Source organism: Erpetoichthys calabaricus, chromosome 6 (genome assembly GCF_900747795.2).
Source record: "Erpetoichthys calabaricus chromosome 6, fErpCal1.3, whole genome shotgun sequence".
NCBI classification, from domain to species: Eukaryota; Metazoa; Chordata; class Cladistia; order Polypteriformes; family Polypteridae; genus Erpetoichthys; species Erpetoichthys calabaricus.
In genome coordinates, this window is record NC_041399.2 from 108465426 (window position 1) to 108492351 (window position 26926).

General features: G+C 37.2%; 1 protein-coding gene across 1 annotated transcript in view; it reads right to left on the reverse strand.

Annotated features, from left to right (window-relative positions):
- Positions 1–26926, reverse strand: part of myripb (myosin VIIA and Rab interacting protein b) — a 602328-nt gene that overhangs the window by 35835 nt on the left and 539567 nt on the right. Inside the window, 4 exon segments of the mRNA XM_051928763.1 lie at positions 3880–3934; positions 8396–8500; positions 16503–16664; positions 23669–23892. Of these exon segments, the coding sequence (XP_051784723.1) occupies positions 3880–3934; positions 8396–8500; positions 16503–16664; positions 23669–23892 (546 nt within the window).

Consider the following 26926-nt stretch of genomic DNA (forward strand, 5'->3'; position numbering starts at 1 on the left):
TGAATTCTACGCACGCCATTATGCATGAGGCCCCTAGACATTGGCACAAATTGATGAACATATACAAGCCTGGTCTACAATAGTATTAAAATGTTGCAGTACTACTACATATTCTCTGCTTGATGCTCGAGTAAATACATGCAATTATTAATGCACTAACAATCCAATTGCCCTTCATTCACTAAGAATATGGAACCAATGTAGGAAGCATTGTATGAAAGAGAAGCTCTTATCTGTTGCATCTCTACATGCCACCCACTTTTTCCACCACCTCAAACATAAGTATTTAATGCTTGGAAAACATCTGGGACATTTAGAGACTTAAACATCGGTAACATTTTTGTATCCTACAAACAATTAAGCTTCCAATATAACGTGTCATCAACACACTTATTCCACTAGTTTCAAGCTAGAAACTTTGCTAAATGGAATCTACCCAATTTTCCTCACCTTCTACCTATTTGTGTATTCCAGAAGAAATATTGATCAGTCTTGAAGACTCAGATAGTAGCTCCATAATTTATAAAGACATTTTAAAGTCCCTTCCTTTCAATGATCCCATGGCACAATGGGGAAAGGATCTTTCATTTAACATCTCAGAAAAGGAGTGAAAGGCAAACATGCACAGAATACATCCTAACTCCATATGCTCAAAACACTCAATTATTCAACTTAAAATCATCTATCGAGTACATTTATCTCAACTAAAACTATCCAAAATGTTTCCAGGGCAAAATTCAACCTGTGAATGCTGAAATCTATCTCCAGCCTCAACGGGTCACATGTTCTTGGCTGCGCCAAATGAACATCATTTTGTACAAAAATTTTTCAATGCCTATCAGATAGAATTGGTGTCTCCTAACTAACAGCTGTGTTTGGTGTACTCCCAGGTGGGCTTAAAGTGGAGAAGGACAAACAAACTGTAATTGCCTTTACTACACTACTGGCACATAGACTTATCTTGCTCAACTGGAAGAATCACCACTTTTAAGTCAGTGGGCAACTGATGTCCTATACTATTTGAACTTGGAAAAAATCTAATTCTCACTAGGAGGATCTGTTCAAAACTTTAAAATATGGGAGGATCTAATCAATAACATTTTAGAATAGGGGAAAAGGATACTCTTCCTTCCTTGCAGCTTCAAAGATTTGCTTTGTCTGCTGGCTCCCCTGTGTTTATTTTGGGGGGAGGGTTGGATGGTTGGGTGTGATTGATTTGATTGTTATTTGCTTTTAATAAAAAAAAAAAAAAAAAGAAACAGGCAAGAATATCTCAACATTAAAGCATTCCATGATACCAGTGCAGGTACCAATTTTACTCTCAATTTCCAGCTTGATCTAGAGATTAAAGTTTTGGAATTTTAAGAAACAATGCTTACTGTTCACTTTATTCATCAATTGGGAATCAAACAGTGTTAAGTGTAAATACATTACTTCCCCAGTGTTGAAGCAGATAAACTGCATGTTAAACTCTATGAACTGAGTGTCATTATTCCTTTACCAAGCTCCCCAAAAATATAGGTGGTATTCGAGTTGAATGCATTACAGAACCTGGGTGGGAAGGAATGAAAACTGTTGATTTCTCTGGTTTACAACTGGAGGAATTCACAATGATTGTATCTCATTGCATCATGTGCTTGCACCTGGATTCTAATCCATAATGAAATGAACACAAGAAATGTATTTACTGTTTCTTGCATGCCAGCTCAATGTTAAGTTTATGTTTCACACTTTATGTCTGTCAATTTCTTTCCCTTACATTTTTGGACTCAATTAAAATGTACTCCATACAGAGCAGTAATATGAAATCACTATATACAATACAGTTTGATTGTTTATTCCTAGTTCTTTTCATTGCATCCCCTAGCAACACAGCTAGATGAAAAAGTTGAAACAACACAAGTGAACAGAGGAGCAGTTAGCTAAAGATTTACAGTATATTAATTGTATGATATTGTAGTGTGGTGGAAATTCTACAAATTCCAAGGCAATACTAGTCTCGTTGAAGCCAGACATATAATATATACCTGTACACAGGTAGACAACCATTAATGAATTTTGCTGAAAACTGGATGGGAACAATTAAGACTGCTCACTGAGTGTCACATTTCTAAACCAATCCAACACCTCAAGAAAGTAGTGCTGAAAGTAGAGGCAGTGATTTTTGACCGGCAGAGAGCAGAGGTGCTCTTGTTAACTTGATCCAACAGAGGGTAAGCTCCTTATTAGAATGAACAGTCACCAGTCAAAAAGTCTCCTAAAAACAACCCCATTAGACATATAAATGTGTGTCATGCACATTTCGATAGTATAGAAGTCAATGTAAGTCTGAAAGACAGGGCAGCTACATTAATGAAAATTTGAACAGCAAAATATGCTTTTGAAGTAAACAACGTGGCAAACTCCGTCAAAAGAGCTAAAAAAGGAGAGCTAATAGTGAAGAGCCATAGGAGTTGCAGATTACAGTACTTAAAACACCCAAATCAACAAATCTGCCTAATGATACCAGTAAAGCATGGACAAGGCTGTACGGCACCCACCATCTGACTGCACTTCTGAATGAGTAACTAAAGTAAGTTAACATTATTGTCTATTTGAAAATACAAATATGACATGCAAGAATATAGCCACAAAATGTTGACACATACTATTATCCATAGACCACAATTCTTATCTAAACTCTATTTGCTGTCATTATGTCATATATTAATGCAATTGTTAGAATGACAGAAACACATTGTAGCAAACAGAAGTAACAGACTTCTCAAATGTGTGGAGCCAAGGAACTGCAGTGATCTGTGTGTGTGTCTCTTCTGTCACAGTGCTCATTACAACATACAAATTGTTAAGCTGCAGCTATCTTGTGCTACTGAGCTCCTGAATTGATAACAATTTTAGTTTATAATTTTGTCTCAGCGTTGTCTTTTGTTCTGTTTCATTTGGTGAATCCCTGGCAGTTTATACTTCTCAAACTAAAGGAATTTGCAGTGGGTGTTTTAGAAAGAAGCCTTTGCAGCACAGAATTTCGCTGCTATTCGCTACAAAGCTTTTTAATGGGTTGTCCTCAAATCAGAATACTTGTCTGGCCCGGAGAAACTAAGACAATACTGACAAATGTAACTGTTGGGTAAAACTTTAAATCATTCCTTATAACATATTATAGTTGTAATGGCTTAGACCTCTTTTACATTCCAGAATGTGCGCCTGTATTTCAAATGGTGCACTGAGATGATTAGTGGGAAGTGCCTTTATGCACTTAGTTTTTTATGTTGTTCTTAAGAGATACAGGCCTGCATAAAATATGAAAAATATATTAAACATCAGCAGGAGGCAGAGCCCTTGCCTCTAGGGCCTCCAGACTCTGGAACTCTTCACACTTTGATATTAGAGAAGCTTAATCAGTCTCCATAGTTAAATATCACGAGAAGACATTTTAACAAATGTTAGAAATGCTGGTAACATTCTTCATTTTTGTTTTTAATAGGCACTACAATCACTCTCATTCAGTTTCTCTTTTTTGTATATTTTTTCTTGGTACAGTATATTGTGGTGATGCTCAGTGTCACATTAATTTTGATCAAATTTTCATCCCTAAGATTAAAATGAGACTTCAGAAATGATGCATCACTACCAATGACATTTTGAATTCTGTGTAGGAAGACTTTTTTCCATCTCATCAACTAGAAGTCCTAATGTCTTTTACTATTCAATTTAAAAATACTTAGGGGCATTTTAAAACCGGGTTTATTAAGATATTGCACATTTTATATTGCACATCGTTTGCATGGAATTCATATAGAAGAATATCACTATTCCCAACTACAGCATTCTTGCATTATACAATACAACAATAATATACAAATACAATTATGCACAAACCTTGCACTGGAATGGCTGGAAGTTTCCTTCTCTGGTTTCGTGAAGTGTCAATGGTCTGTGAGTGTGAAATAAAAAAAGAATGAATACATCTATTACTAAAAATAATAATAATAATAAATCTATCACAAATATAAAAATATTAGGTTCCGATTTTTAAGAGAATCGCTGTACATGATTGTTTTGTTTGTTGAAAAAAAAGTGATGTGGATGATTCAGAAAAATACACAATCCATCACATTATGTAAATTCCAAGAAAACTGCTAAATGGAAACACAGAACAAATAAATTGGAGAGCACACACATACACTTAAAAACACTTAAAACACTAATGAAATTGCCAACAGTTTCTCATCTTGAAATATCCATATCGGCTGTTGATGCTAAATAAGGAAAATTGATCAAATAAGAATGTGTCATTTGAATATGAAGGTTTTGAAAATCATAAGGAGAAACGGAAGTGCAATTTTTCAAAAATGATCTGTAGTTGGGTGTATTGGTCAAGAAAAGATGTACTACAATTTTAATGAAATTTAAATGCAAAATATTTTAGAAATACTAGACATGCAAAGAACAGATAAAGCCAAAAGAAAATAATTTAGGCATATTCATTAGCGCTCAGCATCAAATTACTTAAATTAAATAGACACATGCTCAGGATGCTGAGAAATTGACAAATTTGTTTGTTTTTATCCAATTAAATTACTGCAATATACCTTTAACAGACTTTCCAGACAAAGAAATAAACAAAGCTACAGCTTATTAAAAAACGCATTTGTAATAATTCTAACAAAAAAAAAGTTTTGTTCCCACTTCATTGGCTTCCAGTGGTATTTAAGATGTTAGAAAGTTTCTCAATGATCTTGGCACAATTATATATGTCAGAATGCCTGTTCCTACACATCACAAATTGTTTTCTTTGATCTTCAATTCCTGGGCTATCATGTTTAAAACTAGCTTACGTTTGGAAATGTGCAAGCCATTTCTTGTGGAAAAGTTGGGATTTATAAAATAGTAACTTAGGGCGGAAATTGAATTAAAATTATAACAAGTATGAAACGTCAATAAGAACTATGCAGACTTATTTTGGTGTTGGCATCAAATGAGGACAATGAAGTGAACATAAAATTTCATGTTATTATGCATTTCAATGACTCATCAGGTGCGTTCCAATGTTTTTGAGCTAATTACAACTGTCTTCAGTCTTCGTAATAATATGTAATGCATATGCTTAATGTCAAATTCTTTTAGTGTGTAGCACTGTATTGTCTATACAAAGGATGTGCTATTTGTCGCACAATATAACTAGCAATGGCATTGTTAGTTCTTTTGGACGTTATTGCTAATGACAGACTAAAGCAAGTTTTCGGGAATGGCAAAATTTTTTTGGCTCATGATGATCACCAGCTTATAAGCTGATTTAGACTTCCTAAATTTATCCTCTTTGAGTTGTATGCTGAATTGGAGCCCACATTACAGAGACCGTAACGCAGAAATAACGTGATCCCTGTGCTGTTATAGGTTTTATCAACTGTAGTGTATTTGGTGGCAGTCTCTTTTCAATGGGAACTGGCTGAACAGTCAGTAATCTTGCAGTCACCCCTAAGCTGCATCATGCCATCTTTAAGGAGTAATATACTTAGGATGTTTTTTTGCCTTTTTTCAACTCTGTTCTTCCTTGATTTGTACTAAAAAAAAGAGGTCGCTCAGGAATATGGACAAATTTATATGGTGACTAAACAGTGAATATTCAAAAGAGATGTTTTTTACACCATATATTGATACTGAGAGAGGGTGCTAGGGAGACTCTTAAAGCACATGCATGAGTGCAAAGTTTGAAGTTGATTTGAGAATTATTCAGAAACTTGGCACAAGGCATACATATGGTTTTATAAATCAGATTTTTTTTGTGCATATGCTATTTTTGCCTTTCAAGTGGAAGCTAAATTTTAATATAGAATATAATCAAGGTTTTATACGTGAGGCCTTTGTCCTTTACAGCATACATAAAAGGACCGAAGAGGCAGTTTTTATTCAACTAAAATGTGGAAAGTTTCCCATCACAGATGCATCAAGGTAAATTGTACATTTCACAAAACCAATAAAAACACAGTTTTAGATTGGTTTGTTTGTAGGTATTATCACTTACATACTAATATTACCTTAGTTTAGAATCTGCTTTATATGGCATGTTTATCTCCAAACACTGTACAATTGCCTGACACCCATTCATGTGTATTAAGATTTGTGCAAAAAAATTAGTGGTATCTAACATGACAAACAATAATCCCTTCTCTACATTGGTATCTTGATACTGCCATGTGCTATTGTAATATTGTCAAGGATTTCTAACAATCAAATGGAAGTCATCATCAGTTTCACACTTCAACACAGGGGTGGACTGGCCATTAGGGAACTTGGGCAATGCCCAGTGGGCCACGGACTCTGGTCTGGTCATGGGCCAGCCGTTTCATAAAGTAAATTTTATGTACTGGTTACTGTTTGTCATTAAAATTAATTTTCTAAACTACTAATATTATCTGTCCAGTACTGCGATTTATATAGTCCTATATAATATACCGTATTACGTTACCAACTTGTTTTAGGTTGTCAGTACACAATGTTGCAGTGAAAAATTTGGTAAAAACTGCCTTTTGCCGATTTCTGTTTTGATACTGCTACATTTCAGTTAGCATATACATTATTGCAATTTATTTTATCTCATATCTAGTATTTAAATTCTTCGGTACTAATCACTTTAGATTATGTATTATGCATTTTATTGTTCTCTGGTCATCAGCGTGAGCGATAATTAGTGGTTTTCAGCTGCGATTATTAGTATGATGAAATAAAGTTATAAAGCACAAATTTTATTTCTAAGCATGTCATCAAATCTTAAGTTGTGTCTAAACAACAGTGTACTGATTAAGTTTGGATAGAGTTCATATCATAGGCTCATAGCAAGTAGCGAGCCCAATACTCATCACAAATTTTAAGAAAATTAAATTGAATAAAGGGCCGAGTGGGCCGACCTCGTCACCTCACTCATTGAAGGATGCCCAGGCCAGTTTTGAGTTTTGCTCCTACAGTTACTTTTTAATAATTTTTCTTGTCAAATCAAAAACGCAACGAAGCAGAAGTACTTTTCTGTGTGAGGACTTGTGAATGAATACATACAAATGTAGTAACATGTTGTAATATGTTCTTTGACATTTGAAGTTAAACTGTGGTAAACAGTTCTTGACAATACTGTAGCAGTGCTACTTAAGAACTGCATCTCCCAGCAGCCTTGCTGGGGCTGCTGGGGTCAAAGGTAGCCACAGGCAGTTAAAAGGAGGGCAGAGGGCAAAGAGAGTGGAGGTTTTGTTTTGTTTTTGTTGCGGTTATTTGTCGTCTCTCCTGCTGTTATTGGAACTCTAAACATTTTGTCTTGGACTGTATTCGTTTGTTGGGGTCTGGATTGTCTGTCTACCTGTACACTGAGAACTGTGTTGGATTATTTGGTTTTCCGGAAGAGTGGAGCGCTCCTGAATCAACCATCAACATCATCAGTAACTACCGGTAGGACTGTATTTTTCCTTCTCCATTTCAACATACAGATCGCTGGACTTGGTCACTTTTCGTCTTTCAACCTGTTTCGTATATATGGACTTTGCTGTGTGGTGTTTGTGTTTATTTTGTTTATGTGTAATATCGCCGAAGGGGTCAGGGGTGGTATTACTATTTCATTACTTATTTTGGGTCATTATATTTGTTTGCCATTCCCAGTGTGCTTTATTGTCTCTGGTGTGAGTGTGTGTGTGGGTCGATCCAAGGCTGGGGACGTTCCTGGGATCTCTGCTATTAAAATAAATAAATCACCGTCATCTTTGACGGTGTGAATCTTAGCGGCCCCTGACCGCTACAATACTATTTTGAAATTTGTGTGTTATTTTTCCACATGCTGCCTTAAGAAAACACATCAATTTAGAGCATCCACTTTTTTAATGGTTTGATGAAAAATGCATTGGCTTGCTTTGTATTGCTGATAGTACAAATACCTTTACTCTCACTAATGTTTCACACTTTAATTACATATATTAAGAAATGCCAGAAACATTTTTTTCCTTATAAAAAATTGAATAAATAAGTAATAAATCCCTAGTAGTGTTAACATAAATTACCCAAAAAAAATGTTTGACCATGCAGCTACAATAAAGACATGGTCAAATAGAAATCCATGACAAAATTTTGAGTAAGAATCAAATGTAACAGAAATAAACGCAAGAAATTACAGAATATCTGAAGCATGCATTTGCTCAGTTACCTATTCCAAGTATTTGTGTGGGTTTATGTTAATTTCTAGACTTAAATAAACAGAAGTTATTTTTAAGGCATCAGATATTTGGGATACAGTGGCAGCCACATGGGGATCAATCAGTCATGATATATATGTCATATTATAAGTATTGCATATAGTTTTATAAGCAGTGAGAAACAACAATTTAAGCAAAGTTTTATAAATCTACTCCAATTTTACCTGACGAGAAAGCCTTTGTTCTTTTAACTTTGTGAATCTCATGCATGGGGTTACATTTAAGCCAGCAATTTTTAGGGCAGAGATCCTTTGCTCAATATCAGAAAGCTGAAAAAAAGAGAAACACAACAATTAATATTTTCATTAAAAGAAATCAACAATATATAGTAAGGTTTCTAAACTCTTTTGGGACTCCCCCCCCCCCCCTAACCTGACCACAACCCTGCCTGATTGCTGTGTCTGTACATAAATATATTATACATATATACACACATACACATATATATATACATATATACACATACACAGTACTGTGCCAAGGTTTTAGGCAGGTGTGAAAAAATGCTGTAAACAAAGAATGCTTTCAAAAATGGAAGTGTTAATCATTTATTTTCATCAATCAACAAAATGCAGTGAATGAACAAAAGAGAAATCTAAATCAAATCAATATTTGGTGTGACCACCCTTTGCCTTCAAAACAACATCAATTCTTCTAGGTACACTTGCACACAGTTTTTGAAGGAACTCAGTTGGTAGGTTGTTCCAAACATCTTGGAGAACTAACCACAGATCTTCTGTGGATGTAGGCTTCCTCACATCCTTCTGTCTCTTCATGTAATCCCAGACATATTCGATGATGTTGAGATCAGGGCTCTGTGGGGACCATACCATCACTTCCAGGACTTCTTGTTCTTCTTTATGCTGAAGATAGTTCTTAATGACTTTGGCTGTATGTTTGGGATCGTTGTCCTGCTGCAGAATAAATTTGGGGCCAATCATATGCCTCCCTGATGGTACTGCATGATGGATAAGTATCTGCCTGTATTTCTCAGCATTGAGAAAACCATTAACCCTGACCAAATCTCCAACTCCATTTGCAGAAATGCAGCCCCAAACGTTCAAGGAACCTCCACCATGCTTCACTGTGGCCTGCAGACACTCATTATTGTACCGCTTTCCAGCCCTTCGACGAACAAACTGCCTTCTGCTACAGCCAAAATCTTTCAAATTTTGACTCATCAGTCCAGAGCACCAGCTGCCATTTTTCTGCACCCCATTTCCTATGTTTTTGTGCATACTTGAGTCGCTTGGCCTTGTTTCCATGTTAGAGGTATGGCTTTTTGGCTGCAACTCTTCCATGAAGACCATGTCTGGCCAGACTTCTCCGGACAGTAAATGAGTGTACCTGGGTCCCACTGGTTTCTGCCAGTTCTGAGCTGATGGCACTGCTGGACATCTTCCGATTTCGAAGGGTAATAAGCTTGATGTGTCTTTCATCTGCTGCACTAAGTTTCCTTGGCCGACCACTGCGTCTATGATCCTCAACGTTGCCCGTTTCTTTGTGCTTCTTCAAAAGAGCTTGAACAGCACATCATGAAACCCCAGTCTGCGTTGAAATCTTTGTCTGGGAGAGACCATGCTGATGCAGTATAACTACCTTGTGTCTTGTTGCTGTGCTCAATCTTGCCATGACATGAAACTGTCTTCCACAACCTCACCTTGGTAGCAGAGTTTGGCTGTTCCTCACCCAGTTTTAAGCCTCCTACACAGCTGTTTCAGTTTCAGTTAATGACTGCGTTTCAACCTACGTGTGACATTGATGATCATTAGCACCTGTCTGGTATAATTGGTTGATCATACACCTGACTAGAATCCTACAAAATCCCTGACTTTGTGCAAGTGTACCTATAAGAATTGATGCTGGTTTGAAGGCAAAAGGTAGTAACACCAAATATTGATTTGATTTAGATTTTTCTTTTGTTCGCTCACTTTGTTTATTGTTATCAATTTACAACATGCAATCATTATATTTCTGAAAGCATTGTGTTTACAGCATTTTTTCACACCTGCCTAAAACTTTTGCACAGTACTGTATATACATATACACACACGCACACATATATATATATATATATATATATGCGTGTGTAATATATATATATGCGTGTGTAATATATATATATGTGTGTATATATATATATATATATATATATATATATATATATATATATATATATATATATATATATATATATACAGTAATCCCTCCTCCATCGCGGGGGGTTGCGTTCCAGAGCCACACGCGAAATAAGAAAATCCGCGAAGTAGAAACCTTATGTTTATATGGTTATTTTTATATTGTCATGCTTGGGTCACAGATTTGCGCAGAAACACAGGAGGTTGTAGAGAGACAGGAACGTTATTCAAACACTGCAAACAAACATTTGTCTCTTTTTCAAAAGTTTAAACTGTGCTCCATGACAAGACAGAGATGACAGTTCAGTCTCACAATTAAAAGAATGCAAACATGTCTTCCTCTTCAAAGAAGCAAACAAATCAATAGCGCTGTTAAGCTTTTAAGTATGCGAAGCACCGCGGCACAAAGCTGTTGAAGGCGGCAGCTCACACCCCCTCCGTCAGGAGCAGAGAGAGAGAGAGAGAGAGAGAGAGACAGATAAAAAAATCAATACGTGCCCTTCGTGCTTTTAAGTATGCGAAGCACCGTGCAGCTTGTCGCTTCACGAAGCAGCTGCACAGAAGGTAGCCAACGTGAAGATAATCTTTCAGCATTTTTAGACGAGCGTCCGTATCGTCTAGGTGTGCGAACAGCCCCCCTGCTCAATCCCCCTACGTCAGGATCAGAAAAAGTCAGCGCAAGAGAGAGACAAAGAAAAGTAAGTTGGGTAGCTTCTCAGCCATCTGCCAATAGCGTCCCTTGTATGAAATCAACTGGGCAAACCAACTGAGGAAGCATGTACCAGAAATTAAAAGACCCATTGTCCGCAGAAATCCGCAAACCAGCAAAACATCCGCGATATATATTTAAATATGCTTACATATAAAATCCGCGATGGAGTGAAGCCGCGAAAGGCGAAACGCGATATAGCGAGGGATCACTGTATATACATACATATATACATATACATACATATATATACACGTATATATACATACATATATACATATACATATAAACATATATATACATATAAACACACACATATACACATACACATATACACATACACATACACATACACATACATACATATATATACACATACATATATACACATACATATATACACATACATACATATATATATATACACATACATACATATATATATATACACATACATACATATATATATATATACACATACATACATATATATATATATATATACACATACATACATATATATATATATATATACACATACATACATATATATATATATATATATACACATACATACATATATATATATATATACACATACATACATATATATATATACACATACATACATATATATATATACACATACATACATATATATATATACACATACATACATATATATATATACACATACATACATATATATATATATATATATATTCACGGCATTCGAAGTCTGTGTCACAATCTGATAGTGTGGGTGGTTACCTACCAGGTAACGCTTTGTGGTTGGCCAGCAATCTGCTAACATCCGCCACGGTGCCCTCAGTTTGTGAAGAGTAGATCATAGAATGGCTGAAATAGTTTACTGTCAAATAAATGCAAAGAGTACACGACACGTGTTTCGCCCTCATTCTGGGCTCATCAGGTGTACACACTCCACTGCACTCCCTTTCGGGAATCGAACCTCGGACGTCAGCGTCAGAGGCGATGCCCCTAACGTTGCGCCACGGCGTGTGGTTTGTTTATTTGACAGCATGTAGATATATATATATATATATTGTGATGGATTGCCGGCTTCATATTCCGGCCCTCTTCCCCAGGCTGCTAGGAGGAGCTCTCCCAACAGCATGGACAGGCCCCGAATTCCAGCAGGGCCTCATGGACTATGTAGTTTTTATACACAGCCCTGCTGGATACCCTGGGGACCACTGGGAGTCACTGTCGGGAGGCCTGTGGACTCATATATGCCCTATAACCCGGAAGTGCGTCATAATCCCGGGACAGGAAGAAACGACGTGTTTCCAGGGTGAAGATAAGGACTGTTTACCCTGATCCGGAAGAAATAAGGATATGTGGATTGTTGGGCAGGAACACCTCCGGGTCAGGGGGTATAAAAGACTCTGAGAAAGCCCAGTACACTGAGCTGAGCTGGGAGGTAGGGTGGCGAAGTGTCTGGGAGAGGAGGATTGGTAATTGTATTAGTAAATGGAGTATTGTTTAGTATATGAGTAGTGTGGAGTGAAGGGTGCTTTGTGCACGTGATAATTGTAAAATAAAGAAGTCTTGTGCTTTTACCTGGTGTTTGGAGTGGTACCTGAAGGTTCAAGAGTTAGACATACGCCTCTACTGCTGCAATATATATACATACATATATATATATATACACATATACACATATACATACAGTAATCCCTCGCTACTTCGCGGTTCACTTTTCGCGGATTCACGACTTAGCGGATTTTATATGTAAGCATATCTAAATATATAACGCGGATTTTTTGCTGCTTCGCGGGTTTCTGCGGACAATGGGTCTTTTTACTTCTGGTACTTGCTTCCTCAGTTGGTTTGCCCAGTTGATTTCATACAAGAGATGCTATTGGTGGATGGCTGAGAAGCTACCCAATCAGAGCACGCAGTTAAGTTCCTGTGTGCTGCTGATTGGCTCAGCGACAGAGTGTTGCATTAACCAGGAAGTCTCATCTCACTCATTCAGCACTAACGTGCTACTGCTTCAGGGGCCGTGTCCAAGCGCCAACAGAAGATGCAAATGATTGCAGAAAAGGTAAAAGTTTCAATGAGTCCACGATTCTTTTTATTTAAAAAGGAGGAAAGCATATAAGATCTACGGCTGCAGTGTCCTTTAACCAGGGCGCAAAACGAGTTGCAAGTGGACGTGATAAGGCAGTAGTCTGGATAGAATCTGCTTTAGAAATCTTTGCAACAAGGTCGACGACGTCATGACCGCCTACAAGCTGCTACGTGTACTTCGCTATACAGTAAGTGTAATCTACTGATTTCATATTGTTTAGCAGTTGTCCCTGTTATTAATAGAGTAAAGGGTGGGTTGTAAACAATACAGGGAGGGTTTAAAAATTAGGGTGTTTAAAAACGTCCAAATACACGTTAAATAATTAATTAAATATGGTGTCCCTACTTCGCGGAAATTCAGTTATCGCGGTTGGCCTTGGAACCTATCTCCCGCGATAAGTGAGGGATTACTGTATATATATATACAGTGGAACCTCGAGATACGATCACCTCCGTATACGAGAAATTCAAAATACGAGGAAAGTATGAGCGAAAAATTCAGATTTAATGCTAGCATTGGCTCGCGTAACGAGCCACGACCCAGGCTGTGGGTATAGCTCGCGGCTTAGCGAGGGGGCGTGGTAGCAGTTGCGAGCCGCGATCTGCGGTGTCTGCGTTTCTCACTTAAGTGCACAGGTGGGAAACTGCTCACATCCATGATTGTTCCTGTGGCTGATGGGCTGCAGCTGCCATGTCCTCCCCGCATATATAGAGAAGCGCGAGCTGGTTAAGGGAGAGAGAGAGAGAGAGAGAGAGAGAGAGAGAGAGAGAGAGAGAGAGAGAGAGAGCGCGTGCGCGCGAGCGCGAGCAGGCAGGAAGTCGGTGCGGGAGAGCGAGTGAGTGCAGGCTCGCGTGTAGCTGAACAGACGAGCCAAACAGCTGAAGCAGGACGGTGTAGAGAAGGTCAGCTGCATTAAGAGTGTCTCGCCTGTTGCAGAGCCCGCAGGTGAGACGCTAACAGAGAAGAAACACCGGGGATTGTCATCTTGTGTATTTTAAACCTCCACTTCACAACTGTTTTAAGGATTATTTATTTAAAGATTTATTGAATGCTCTACTGCACTTTAGACACCTGTTTTGATTCTTTTAATAATCAGTCATATTATTTACCAGTGTTATTTATTAAAGGTAGACTACAGTATATATAATTTATCAGTGTTATTTGTTAGGAAAATTGATTTTTATGTTAATATATTTGGGGTGCGGAACGGATTAACTGGATTTCCATTTTTTTCAATGGGGAAGTTTGTTCTAGATACGAGAAATTCGCTATACAAGCTCAGTGCTGGAACGAATTAAACTCGTATCTAGAGGTTCCACTGTATGTATATATATATATATATATATATATATATATATATATATACACACATATATACATATATACACATATATACATATACATATATACACATATATTATATATATACACACACACACAGTAATGAGCAAAATGATTTGTATGAACCAAAATTCACAGCATTCATAGTTAATGCATTAAATCTGCATGCGTCTGTCATTTAGTATTCAAATTAATTTAGTATTTTAATCTCTAATGTGGAGAAAAAAAAAAACTACTGAACTCCACCATGTTTTGTGGTTGTTTTGCTGATGTAATTTTGGCGATCACATTTCTAAAGGTGTATTGCTGACAGAAAATAATCTCAAAGCTCCCCTGCACATGGAGTGTACATATCATGCAGCTTATTTGCAGGATTCAAGAAACCAGAAAGGGCAGTTGTTAGGTAATAGTTGACCTAGCAGGGGGCACCAGGCTTTAAGTATAATTAGTTTTCCTGTGGACAAAAAACAGTAATAGGTATGATGGTGCATTTTGGTTTGTCATTGTGTTAGAAAATACACAGTGTGTTACATTTTTAAAAAACACAGTGTGCTCCTCTGTGGGAATGTGAATGAGAGGCATACATAGAATTGATTTTCCTGATGTGCAGGTGATTACCTGAATTATATAGATGTGGAAAATGGCAAAGGTAAATATTGAAGTGTCAAAACAGCTTTAGGGAGCAATATTCTTTTTTTGCCCCCTCTCAGCAATTGCAAAGTCCCCTGCAAAAAAAAATTTAGTATTCTAGAAACTGTGCTGTTTCGCTTATCACTACAGATTGAGCAGTGGTTCCCAAACTTGGTCCTGTTGTGGCTGCAGGTTTTTGTACCAACCAACTTTTGTTTTTAATTGGACTCCTAACCTAATTAAGTGAGCTGTTATTTCCCAGTTTCTGTGTGTGGGGGGCAAAGCAGAAATTATAAAACTAAGTTTGGTAAATTTTTACTAAAATATTCTAAGCAGTTTCTTTTTACTTCTTAATTTTTTCATCCTGATCTTCATTCTGCTTTTCCACGTGTTCTTGTTTTTTAATTCATTATTTACTAATTAGTGGGTCTTCCACTGAAGTAGTTGCAGCTTTTCATATTTGCCCGGGTTTTTGCGCTGGTTCTTTTTAATTGCCATTATCAGGATACAATAAAGGGAGCAAACTACACAGAAAAAGGTCAAAATTATAGGAAAAAAAAGTAATTAAGCATTTAAAGCGATAGCAAAAGGAAATATTTCTAAATATGCAAAAATGATACTGCTGTGCTTCCCTGAATGCAGAATAATAGGAGAGAGAAAAAGACGAGCTAAATAAATGAGATCAGTGATTATCACCGATAAGAAATGTGGTTGGAACAAAAACATGCATCCATAGTGGGTCCCCAAGACTGAGTTAGCAAACCACTGAAATAGATAGCTTGGTAAACCATTATTTACCAATTTTCTAAATGAAATGGCTAGTATCAGTCAATTGTTAAGACGTACAACAATTACTGAAATATACAGTATTGATTACTAGATGACATTACAGCTGTTGATATGTCCATTTCATATGTGGCTTGCGAGTTAATGTCTGTATAAAACTATTTCATTTTTAGAACTGGAAAATCAAATACTCTCTTCAGAATTAAGACTTTCATAAAGAAAAACTTCAGCGCTCACATATTTGACCAAGCTACTCTTTGCTGCAATTATAGCATTTAGTCTCTGAAGGCATAGGCCTACATACTTTATACACTAGTCATGCAAACATTTTTAGTTCCTCATTGCAGATTTATTACAGATCATCCAATATTTTAGGAACAATCTACATTCAAGTCATGCCTTACATTCTCATTCTTTTACTCATAATTTACTTGTACATGTTCTCCACTTCAGTAGTCATATTACTTTTATTACAGGCCTAAGTAATTCGACAGGCAAAAGCTCTTTGTAAAACACACACTACAACAACTGTGAGAGTATCTGAGTTAACCCATCATATCTTTAAAATGTACCTGTATCTCCGCTTGATGAACTTTAGCTGCAGCAGTTGCTACTTGATCTTCAAGATGTGCAAGCTCATTTTCAGTGGTAATTGTATTGATGCTTCGGGCACATTCTTCTAGTTCTCCCAAATGTCCTTCAAGACCATACACAGTGCTAGCAGTTAAATAAACCTAAACAAATCAATAAAAATAACAGTTGCAGTTTGCAAGTTGTGTAATGGCTAAGGTTCATTGCAGTAAATAGGTTAATAGGCTGTCAGGTACGAAAATCTGTGGGTTTATAACCATTTTTATACAGTATATCAATGTTTAGTATTGTAGGATATAAAGACCAACACCATCTCTGAGGAATAAATGTGTAAATAAGAAGCAGATGCTAAAGAAATATTTGGGACAAAACATCCCCAAAAATTAGAGTCTAACAGTGAAATATATAAGATTCTGAGTTTTATGTTGTAAAATATTTTAGATATAATATTATATGCTGGCAAAAAATGTATAAATATAATAGAATCAATAACTTTGGAAATTAGTACAACAGCTTTGAAAAGCCAAACCAAAAAAAAAAAATACAAAAAAAAATACACACTGATCAAAGATCTTGCATGTCCAGCTATGTATAGAAGGCAAATTTCCTTGAATAATCCTTCTTCAAAAAATAATGTTCATTTATATTTTAATGGAACTGCCAAGTTATTATTACAAATAAATGGCAAGATATTAAATTAGGATAATTTTAAACCATGCCTGTGTGAGTCTCATACAGCTGGCTGAGCTTGTAATTAGCACTTTCTTACTATATATCAGTTAATGGCTTCAGAGTCTTTCAAGGCGACTCAGAAAGAAGGCATGTTAAAAACAACCTGTGAACTGTCTCATTTAGTAATGCTCACATAGTAATGCCTGTTTGTTTCCACTATGCGTCCTGCTTTTTGATCTGAATTTAAATGGTAAAAGCTCTTTGATTGTATATGCTCTGAAGATGCTAGATGAAGTTTGTTTTTAATCATTTTATAAATGGATAGATGGCATTAAAGGTAGGACTCATAGTTTTACATTTTTCACTCACCGAAAAAGATGGGAAAGAGCAGCAACATTTAAAGAAATTAGTAAAAGTCAGTTATATATTGTACTGTATATTCTTTACCATATTGAAAAATAAGTTTACAAGCCAAGGCATAGGATAAAGTGGATTATAGAGCTGAAACACTATTACAGCATGCCTTTAATCTAGAAATAAACTGCTAAATTAAAATTCATAAATAAATAATCATGTATAAGTATTACTGGCTTGGCTTTCTCGTCTGCTTTCTCAATGCCATGCACCATAGCCCACAGCATATTGGGTTTCTTGGTAAATGCTGAAGCAGTTCTCTCATTTGTGTAGAGTTGCTGCCTATTGTTTACAGTATTCAATAAAGCATTTCACTAGTGTCTATCATCCATGGCCAAGTCTTATTATTTTGCCGATACACTCAAATCTGTCTTTTAAGAATGTCAAAAGAGAACCTTGCACCTACCCACAGTTTGTGATTGCAAGAGAAAAAGTGCACATGAAGGATGTGGAACTTCTGTTCGTCTTGCATCTTCTTAAAATGTCCAGAGAATGTATACACGTTTTCATTATGATCGTCTGTATTCATCTAAGGGTGTGGGCAAGTGAAGCTACTAAAACCATCTCCAGAGTGAAACAGGGACTTGAATAACAGTCTCCCGACACTGCAGTTTTTTTGGGTAATTTTAACCTTTGTTCACTGAACAAAACAGTGCAAAATTTTTACCAGTATGTCACTTGATCAACTCTTCACAACAGAATGCTTGATCAGTATTAAGGGAACATTAACAATAGAATCCCTAAAGCCTACAAAAAAAATTTGTAATCCCAGGCCACCTTAAACTCCTTCGCACCTCTCTATCAGCATCTTTTGTTTTGCAAATGAGTCGATCAGCACAAGCAGCCTGCTATCCCATTCCCCCACTGCTGCAGCTTAACTTGGGCAAAAAGTTCTCCCAGCTCAAGGCTCTTTGTGTGTGAGGTGCCCGGAGTTGTATAGGGTAAATAATATATCGTTATTTGGAACACATGCATTTCATTTGTGTTCCGTGTCTAAAACGATCTGTGCAAGTGTAGGATGAAAGGAAATAAAACATCACTTAATCCAATAGTCCAATTAAAAACAGAAGCTGGTTGGAACAAAAACCTGCAGCCACATGGGGTCTACAGGACCAAGTTTGGGAAGCACTGCTCTATGCTAAACATCATTAACAGAATACTGTTAGTGTGAAACATGCTGTATCTTGTCTACTGCATGATTATTTGCATTTTAAGGCATCGTCCTGCTCCTATTATATTTGCATAAATCTGAACCATGTCAAATGAGTTTTAACACTCTTCAGTTCTTGACAACTGCCAAATATTTGCACTGCATTGATTGTAAAACAAGTAAAAATTGATAACTTCCACTTCTAAAATATATGATATTGACCTCTGATTTGCACTCATTGCTTTGGGAAGCAGAGATGAAGATTGATTTATTTTACTGGGACAACATGATAAACTGTACTGTAAATAACAAAGAATCTGCCTTCCATCCTGGCAACGGAGTCTTAACTAAATTTAGCCTATTAGTAATGAGTCCGTGATTTGAGGAAAAATTAATCTGCAAGAAAGAAAAAAAGGAAAAAAAAAAAACTATTTTCATCTAATCTGCAACCTTGCAGCCATGCCTAGTGCAGGATTTCAGTTCCCATCACACAGCAGGACAGCACTGGAGGATGCCTTGATCAGTACACATAAAGTTGGAATAGCACTGGCAAAAGCAGGATCATGTCTACAACTGCAACTATAGCGTTCTCAACTAAACTGGATAATTCACTTGCCTAACTGGATTACAGCTTTTGACTAGGAGTGTGTCTTTTTGTGTCTTCATGTGTGGTGTTTAACCATGTTGAACTTCCAAAAGAAACCTTTCTACTATTTATTATTCATTTTTATTTGGACTCTTTTGTAAGACATTTAGGGGTCCAAAAGGAGAAATGTTTTTCTTTCTTTCTTCCTTTCTTTCTACCACCCCACCAAAAAATCTTTTAAAATTCCCCAAAAACCCTCCTTTTAGTTAGTTCTTCAACTAGGGGGCTTCGCTCACCAACCCCTGGTGTTGGGAATGAGAAAGAGCGTGATGTATGAATGAGATATAGAATAGTGTGAAGGTGTAGATGATGCAAATAGAAAGCAAACAATAAAGTGTGTGGCATAGTGTAAAGGTTTATTGGAAAATTTCTTTGTACACGCCGTTTAAGTGTAAAAGGTAATTCCAGGTCAGAACTTGTGAGGTCAATGAAGATGGTTATTGTCGTGATCAGAGTCAAGTTTGTCAGAGCTTAGAAAGAGTTGTGTCTCTCCAGGAAGTAATGCAATGACTTGGGTATTTATGTTTTCCACATTAATATTTTTTGGACATAATATAGTGCGTTGTGTTAAAAGGGGCATTTGGTCTAATGAGATTGCTGTTCCAAATCTGTCTGTAACTAAGTCGGCGCAGATAAAGGCTTGAGGAATTGTAATAATATCTGGGTGAAGTCTATCTGTATTGGTGAGTGTACCATCTCCCAGTTGTAATAACCAATTGTTATGATCTGGATGTGGACATCGCATGTTTTGTACTAACTGTATCTTTTGAAAGCAATGCCAATTGTCTGCGTATTTTAAGGTGCACTGAACAATAGCTGAGCGCATGGAATGTGGAACAATAGCTAAGCACTGTCTAAAATCTCCTCGTAATAAAAGTACCTTTCCTCCAAAGGGAAGATTATTATTCATAAACGTTTGTAGAAGTTTATGAATGGTGTTGAGTAAGTGAGTGGATGCCATTGTACATTCATCAATAATTAACAGTTTTGCAAGACGGATGTCATGTGCAGTGCCACTGTTAATGTTCATAGTGGATATCGATTTGTAGGATCTAATGCAGTTCATAAAGATTTCACTTTCAGGTACATCGTTAGTTAGAAGCTTCTGTAGATATTCAGGATATGAATGTAAAGGAGGCAGTCTAATTTGACCGTTTTGATAACAACGTGTAAATTCATTACTTGTATTGCCAGTTGTTTCTTCAGGGAAGTTAAGTGAATGATAATGATTGCAAATGACATTCATTAATCCTAATGAATTTTCCTGAATAGTGGACTCATTATTGAACGCGTTGTCAGCTAACTGGCGCAATCGTTTAGCAGGTGTCTGTTGTTGATGTCCGTGACGTGTATGTTTTGCTTGTGCCGTTTGAGAGGCGCGTCGTTGTATGTCCAGTATTTGGGACGTGTTGTTTTGGAGCTGTAATCGATTTGCCTGTGAGGTGTGAGAAGCCCGTTGTAGTTTACAGCGTGCATTGTTTGTATTGAGCCTTGCCCGTTTTTGTATGTCGGTCAGTTGAGCTTTCTCTTTTTGGAGCCTTGCCTGCTTGTTTTCCGGCATTTGAGATGCGCGGTGTAGACGTCTGCGTTTATTTATTTTGTCCCCTCGCTGCCGTTTCTGTATGTCTGAGACGGGAGGTGTTTCGTTTTGAAGCCGTGCCTGTTTCGATGCAGTACTGTGAGACGCGCGCTGCATGCGTCCACGTTCAGTGTGTCTGTCCATTTGGGTTCGTTTCTGTAACTGTGTTAGTTGAGCTTTGCGTTTTTGGAGCCGAGACATTTTTTCTTCCAGAGTTTCAGAAGCGCGTTGGAGCCGACGTGTATTTTTTTTTTTCATGCGGGTTCGTGTGTTTGGTCCCGTTACTCGAGCCGTATCGGTTTGTACCCGTGATCGTGAATTCATGAATTGTTTGTTCTTCAGCGTTAGAAATATGGATAAGTAATAAGGAGGATCGCACTCACTGTTAATATGGAGCCTTTTCTGCGGTTGAACGGTAAATAGTGCCTCATTGTAATGAGATCCACCTATGCTGCATAGTGTGAATTGTGTTTGGTCCCGTTATCCGAGCCGTATCATTTTGTACCCGTGATCGTGAATTCATGACTTGTTTGTTCTTGAGCGTGATAAATATAGATAAGTAATAAGGAGGATCGCACTCACTGTTAATATGGAGCCTTTTCTGCGGTTGAACGGTTAATAGTGCCTCATTGTAATGAGATCCACCTATGGTGCATAGTGTGAATTGTGTTTGGTCCCGTTATCCGAGCCGTATCGTTTTGTACCCGTGATCGTGAATTCATGACTTGTTTGTTCTTGAGAGTGATAAATATGGATAAGTAATAAGGAGGATCGTACTCACGGTTAATATGGAGCCTTTTCTGCGGTTGAACGGTTAATAGTGCCTCATTGTAATGAGATCCACCTATGCTGCATAGTGTGAATTGTGTTTGGTCCCGTTATCCGAGCCGTATCATTTTGTACCCGTGATCGTGAATTCATGACTTGTTTGTTCTTGAGCGTGATAAATATAGATAAGTAATAAGGAGGATCGCACTCACTGTTAATATGGAGCCTTTTCTGCGGTTGAATGGTTAATAGTGCCTTATTGTAATGAGATCCACCTATGCTGCATAGTGTGAACGTGTTGAGATGACGTATGTTTAATACGGACGGTTCATTTAGAAATGGGGCTTTGTGTGTAGATTTGTGCATATTTGCATTGTTGATTTGTTTCAGGGTGCACTGTTCCAATGCGATGCAATATTTGTCCACATATGCGAAAGCAGTATGGGCCATTGCCTTTTGGTGGCCTGATATTTACTCCGGTAGATGCAAAAGCAAATGAACTATTGTAGGATCTAATGCAGTTCATAAAGTTTTTACTTTCAGGTACATCGTTAGTTAGAAGCTTCTGTAGATATTCAGGATATGAATGTAAAGGAGGCAGTCTAATCTGACCCTTTTGACAACAACGTGTAAATTCATCACTTGTATTGTCAGTTGTTTCTTCAGGGAAGTTAAGTGAATGACAATGATTGCAAATGACATTCATTAATCCCAATGAATTTTCCTCAATAGTGGACTCATTATTGAACGCAAGTGGCACAATCGTTTAGCAGGTGTCTGCGGACGGTTCCTTTAGAAATGGGGCTTTGGGTGTCACTTCTTATTGATGTTAGTGTGTTTGTGGGTCTGAATCGTCGTCGTTGTGAACGTTTCGTGTGCCATGTCCGTAGTCTGTCCCGTTTCATCTCTAATGGGCTTGGAGGGTCTGGTGGGATTGGTGGGGCGCGAGCGTGTTCTTTCTTTTTGTGTGCCAGGGGCTTGTTGAATCCTCCTCTTTGTGTGTGTCCCATCCGTTGCTTGTGGGGTTGGGATAGGTTGGGATTTGTGGGGCGGGAGCGGCTTCTTTTTTTTTGTGTGCTAGTTTCGTGTGCAATGGCTTTCGTGCGGCGCTGTGTGCGGCGCCTGCGTTTGACTCCTTTTTTCTGTGGTCGCGGCGCCTCATTTCTTTGACTCCTTTTTTCTGTGCTCACTCCTTTTTTCTGTGGTCGCGGCTTTTCTGTGGTCGCGGCGCCTCATTTCTTGGGGCGCCTGCGCAGTACGTCTTTTTGCGGCTACGGCCCATGGCCGGATGTCCCTGCGTCCATCCGGTTTAGCATTCTCGGTTAGTAATGTGGATTGCAAATCACAGTTGAAATAAATTTTACTGCCAATTTTGCAAAACTGAATACGAATGGAAGCTCAGCCATATTGCTCATCACTACCTATTATATTTTGTGATGTTATATTTTACATACCCTAAGGAGTGAGATTCGGCCACTGGGCAAGGATAAGGTTGGTAATGTTTTACTGTTTCTTATTGGTAGACATTAATTCAAGTTCATTTAATAATGAGATGATTAATAGCAATTTTAACATTTCCTAAAATTATCAAATGCCACCACTGGTGCTATTTCATGCAATAATATGAAGTTCTGTCCGAATTGCCCAAACTCTGGCTCCCACATTCAATGGTTCATGAACTGCATGTTGCTAAGGACAACATTTCTAGGGTGTTTGAATTTTGTGGAGTAAATGGGACGTGTTTGCAAGTATAATATTAATGTATTTAGAACTAGGTATTTAAAAAAAAAAAAAAAGGGTATCTTTACTGAAATCATTGTGACATCTTACAGTGTACTTTCTCGTAAATGTCATTCTGTGGAACAAGCCTGCGGCAAAAAATAAATGATTACTTTGACATATCTTTGTATAGTCTTACATTTTCCTCTAGCTTGGTAAGATGTTCATCAAGTTTTCCTGTGTCTGTTCCTTCAGGAATTAGTTGACTTTTTTGTAGCTCTGTGGAGAATTCACTGTTACCATCAGCTTCTTCAATGAGATCTTCTGTAGCATTAATTACCTTAAGCACTTCTGCTGTAATACTGCAGAGGGATGCAGCAGAATATTTCTGTTGGAAAATAAAATATATATAAATACATACACCTCAATAAAGCTACTTAGTAACTTGTCACACATCCCTCACACTTTTGTCTTAGAAACATAACCCTATGTTTAAGACCTCGACATATTTGCTTAATTAATCTAATACTCAGAATTTGCCCTAAATGATAGCTTGGACAAAAAAAAAAAAAAAAAAACAACCTTCAGACTGGACTGCTTTAAAGACAATTTGTATGCCCCTAAATATATTTAACTAAAACAAAAATACTTAACTTTTTTGTATGAATTACTATTTAAATATTTCTCATTAATATCTGTTGGAAAAACCTTTTTCTAGAAACCCTGAAGCCTACGAAAAAAGTCGTAATGCCGAGCCACCTTTAATTTCTTGGCTATCTCTTAGTCAGTGTCTTTGTTTTGGAAATGTGTCAGTCAGCACAAACAATCTGCTATCCCATCCCCCACCAATGCAGCTGAAGTTTATCTGGGTGTGAGGTGCCTGGAATTGTATAGAGTAAATAATATATTGTTATTTGGAATACATACATTTCATGTGTGTTTCACGTCTACAACGATCTGTGTAAATGTTAGATGATAGGAAATGCGACGCAGGAAATGTTGAACACATAACTAAAACAGAAACCTTTTTAATGTTATAGTAATAAATGACAAAATGCTGATGTGAAGTGTATAATGTGTGAAGACTAAAGTCCAAATATCAAATGAACACTTTTGCAAAAGGTATAACAAGTGTGCTTATATTCAAGAATATAATAAAAGAAAATCATTCAATTTAAATGTTGCCTCCAATAAGTAAAAACCCAAGCTCAAATATCAAATCGACACAAAATCAACATGTCTGCTTGGCTGGTGAAGAGGTAAGAACTACTTCCTCATAATCAAAAGGTTGCAGGGTTCGATCCTGGGCTCTTCCCCATTTTGAGTAGTGAACTGCTATCTGCTTTTATTATTACTATTACATAACAAAATCTTATATTTGATTTGAGTCATTAACACCCAGTGTACATTTTGGCTATTTGTAAAAGTTAGCGCTTTTTTTTTTTTTTTTTAATTACTCAGATTTATTCTGTCGGTCACGTTCACATGGTACAACGAACTTGCCTCTCCCTTTCTGAGTTGATGGCATTTATCTCCATTCTTTTCACAAGAGCAGGGATGACCACAGTTGGTGCTGTGGTTGATGCCTGCTCAGAACTTTTTGTTGTACCGGCAATCAAAGATACAATGTCCCATAACCGCTATCAGACTATCATGTGGCATTTACACATTGCTGTCAAAAAAACCTATGCAAAACGTGTGAAAAATGACAGATTTACTGTGATCTCAGTCAACTGGCAATGTTTTGTTGAGAACTGTGTTTTGTGTTACAACCCAAGGCAACATATTACTGTTGATGAGCAACTGTTTCCAACTAAGGTCCGGTGTCCTTCCTTGTAATACATCTCAACCAAGCCTGACAAATTTGGCATAAAGTTTTGGATTGCAGCAGATTGGGAGACAAAGCACATGTGCAATGCTACTCCTTATTTAGGAAAAGATCCCAGTCATCCCATGGGAGAAAAAGTTTGAGACTGAGGTCAAAAAGCTTATGTAGCCATTTTTGGACAAAGGTACTGTAGAACCATAACAATACAGTAGACAACTTTTTCATGTTGCTAATAGACTGCTACACCGCCACACAACTTTGCTTGGCACCATAAATAAAGTGGGTCTTCCACCTGCAGCTAAAGTCACTTTAGTACGCGAGCAATTATCTACGCTAATGTTTAGATCTGGCAGTGCCATGCTGACGGGGTATATGTCCAAAAAGAAGCTGTCTGTCTGCATTCTCAGTACCATGCGCCATAACGTGGAGACTGGGCAAGATCGGGGAAGAAAAAAAAATGTTCAAATGACATAGCGTTTTCAAATAACTGTCATTTCGTGCATGGATGTGTGTGCATGCGCGAGAGAGGCAGAGACAGATTTGATGTCTTTCAAGTGGTTACTGGAATATAAACACTTTTGCAAAGGTATAACGAAACAAGAATAAAACTGAACAAAAAAATTCAAGTAACAACAAGATACCAAGAAGACATGATTCACCAGCATGTGTGTGTCTGTTTATATCCCTTCAGCAATATCTTTTACAGGTAGCAAAAATTTACACCGGGTTTTACAGACTCAAATAAGTTTTTATTATGTAATAGTAATAATAATAGCAGTTCACTACTCAAAACGGGAAAGAACCCAGGCTCAAACCTACAACCTTTTCATTATGAGACAGCAGTTCTTACTTCTGCACCAGCCATGCAGACATTTTGACTTTGATTGGTATTTGGGCTTGGGTTTTTACACATTGATGGCAACATGTAAATTGAATTTCTTTTTCTTTGGTTATATTCTTGAATAAAAGCACACTTGTTTCATTAAACCTTTTGCGAAATTGTTTACTTGATATCTGGACTTCAGTCTTCATATATTATACTGTACACTTCACGTCAGCATTTTGTCATTATTACTATAACATTAAAAAGGTTTCTGTTTTAGTTGTGTTCAACATTTTCTGCCTCGCATTTCCTACATTTACTGAGATCACTGTAGACGCGGAACACACATGAAATGTATGTATTCCAAATAATGATATATTATTAAACCTATACAATTCCAAACACCGAACACCCAGATAAACAGAATTGAACTCGAGAGCTTCAGCTCAGTCAGTTTGGGATGGAAAAGCAGGCTGGTTGCTGCTTGTGCTGATTGACACATTTGCTAAACAAAGATGCTGAAGATGAGGTGTGAAGGAATTTAAAGTGGCCCAGCACTACGACTTTTTTCGTAGGCTTCAGATATTCTAGTGTTACATGTCTTGGGGAATTGTTCAAATAATATGATACATTACTTGTATGTGATCTGTTTATATCTTTCATGACAGATTTATGCCACTTCAGTAAAGTTGCTTTGATGTTCTTTTTTTTTTTTTATGGACCATATATTTCAAAGAATTGTCAGGTTTTATTAGATTTGAGTTCATTCTAGAACTCCTTCACTGATACACTGATCCTAAGGCTTG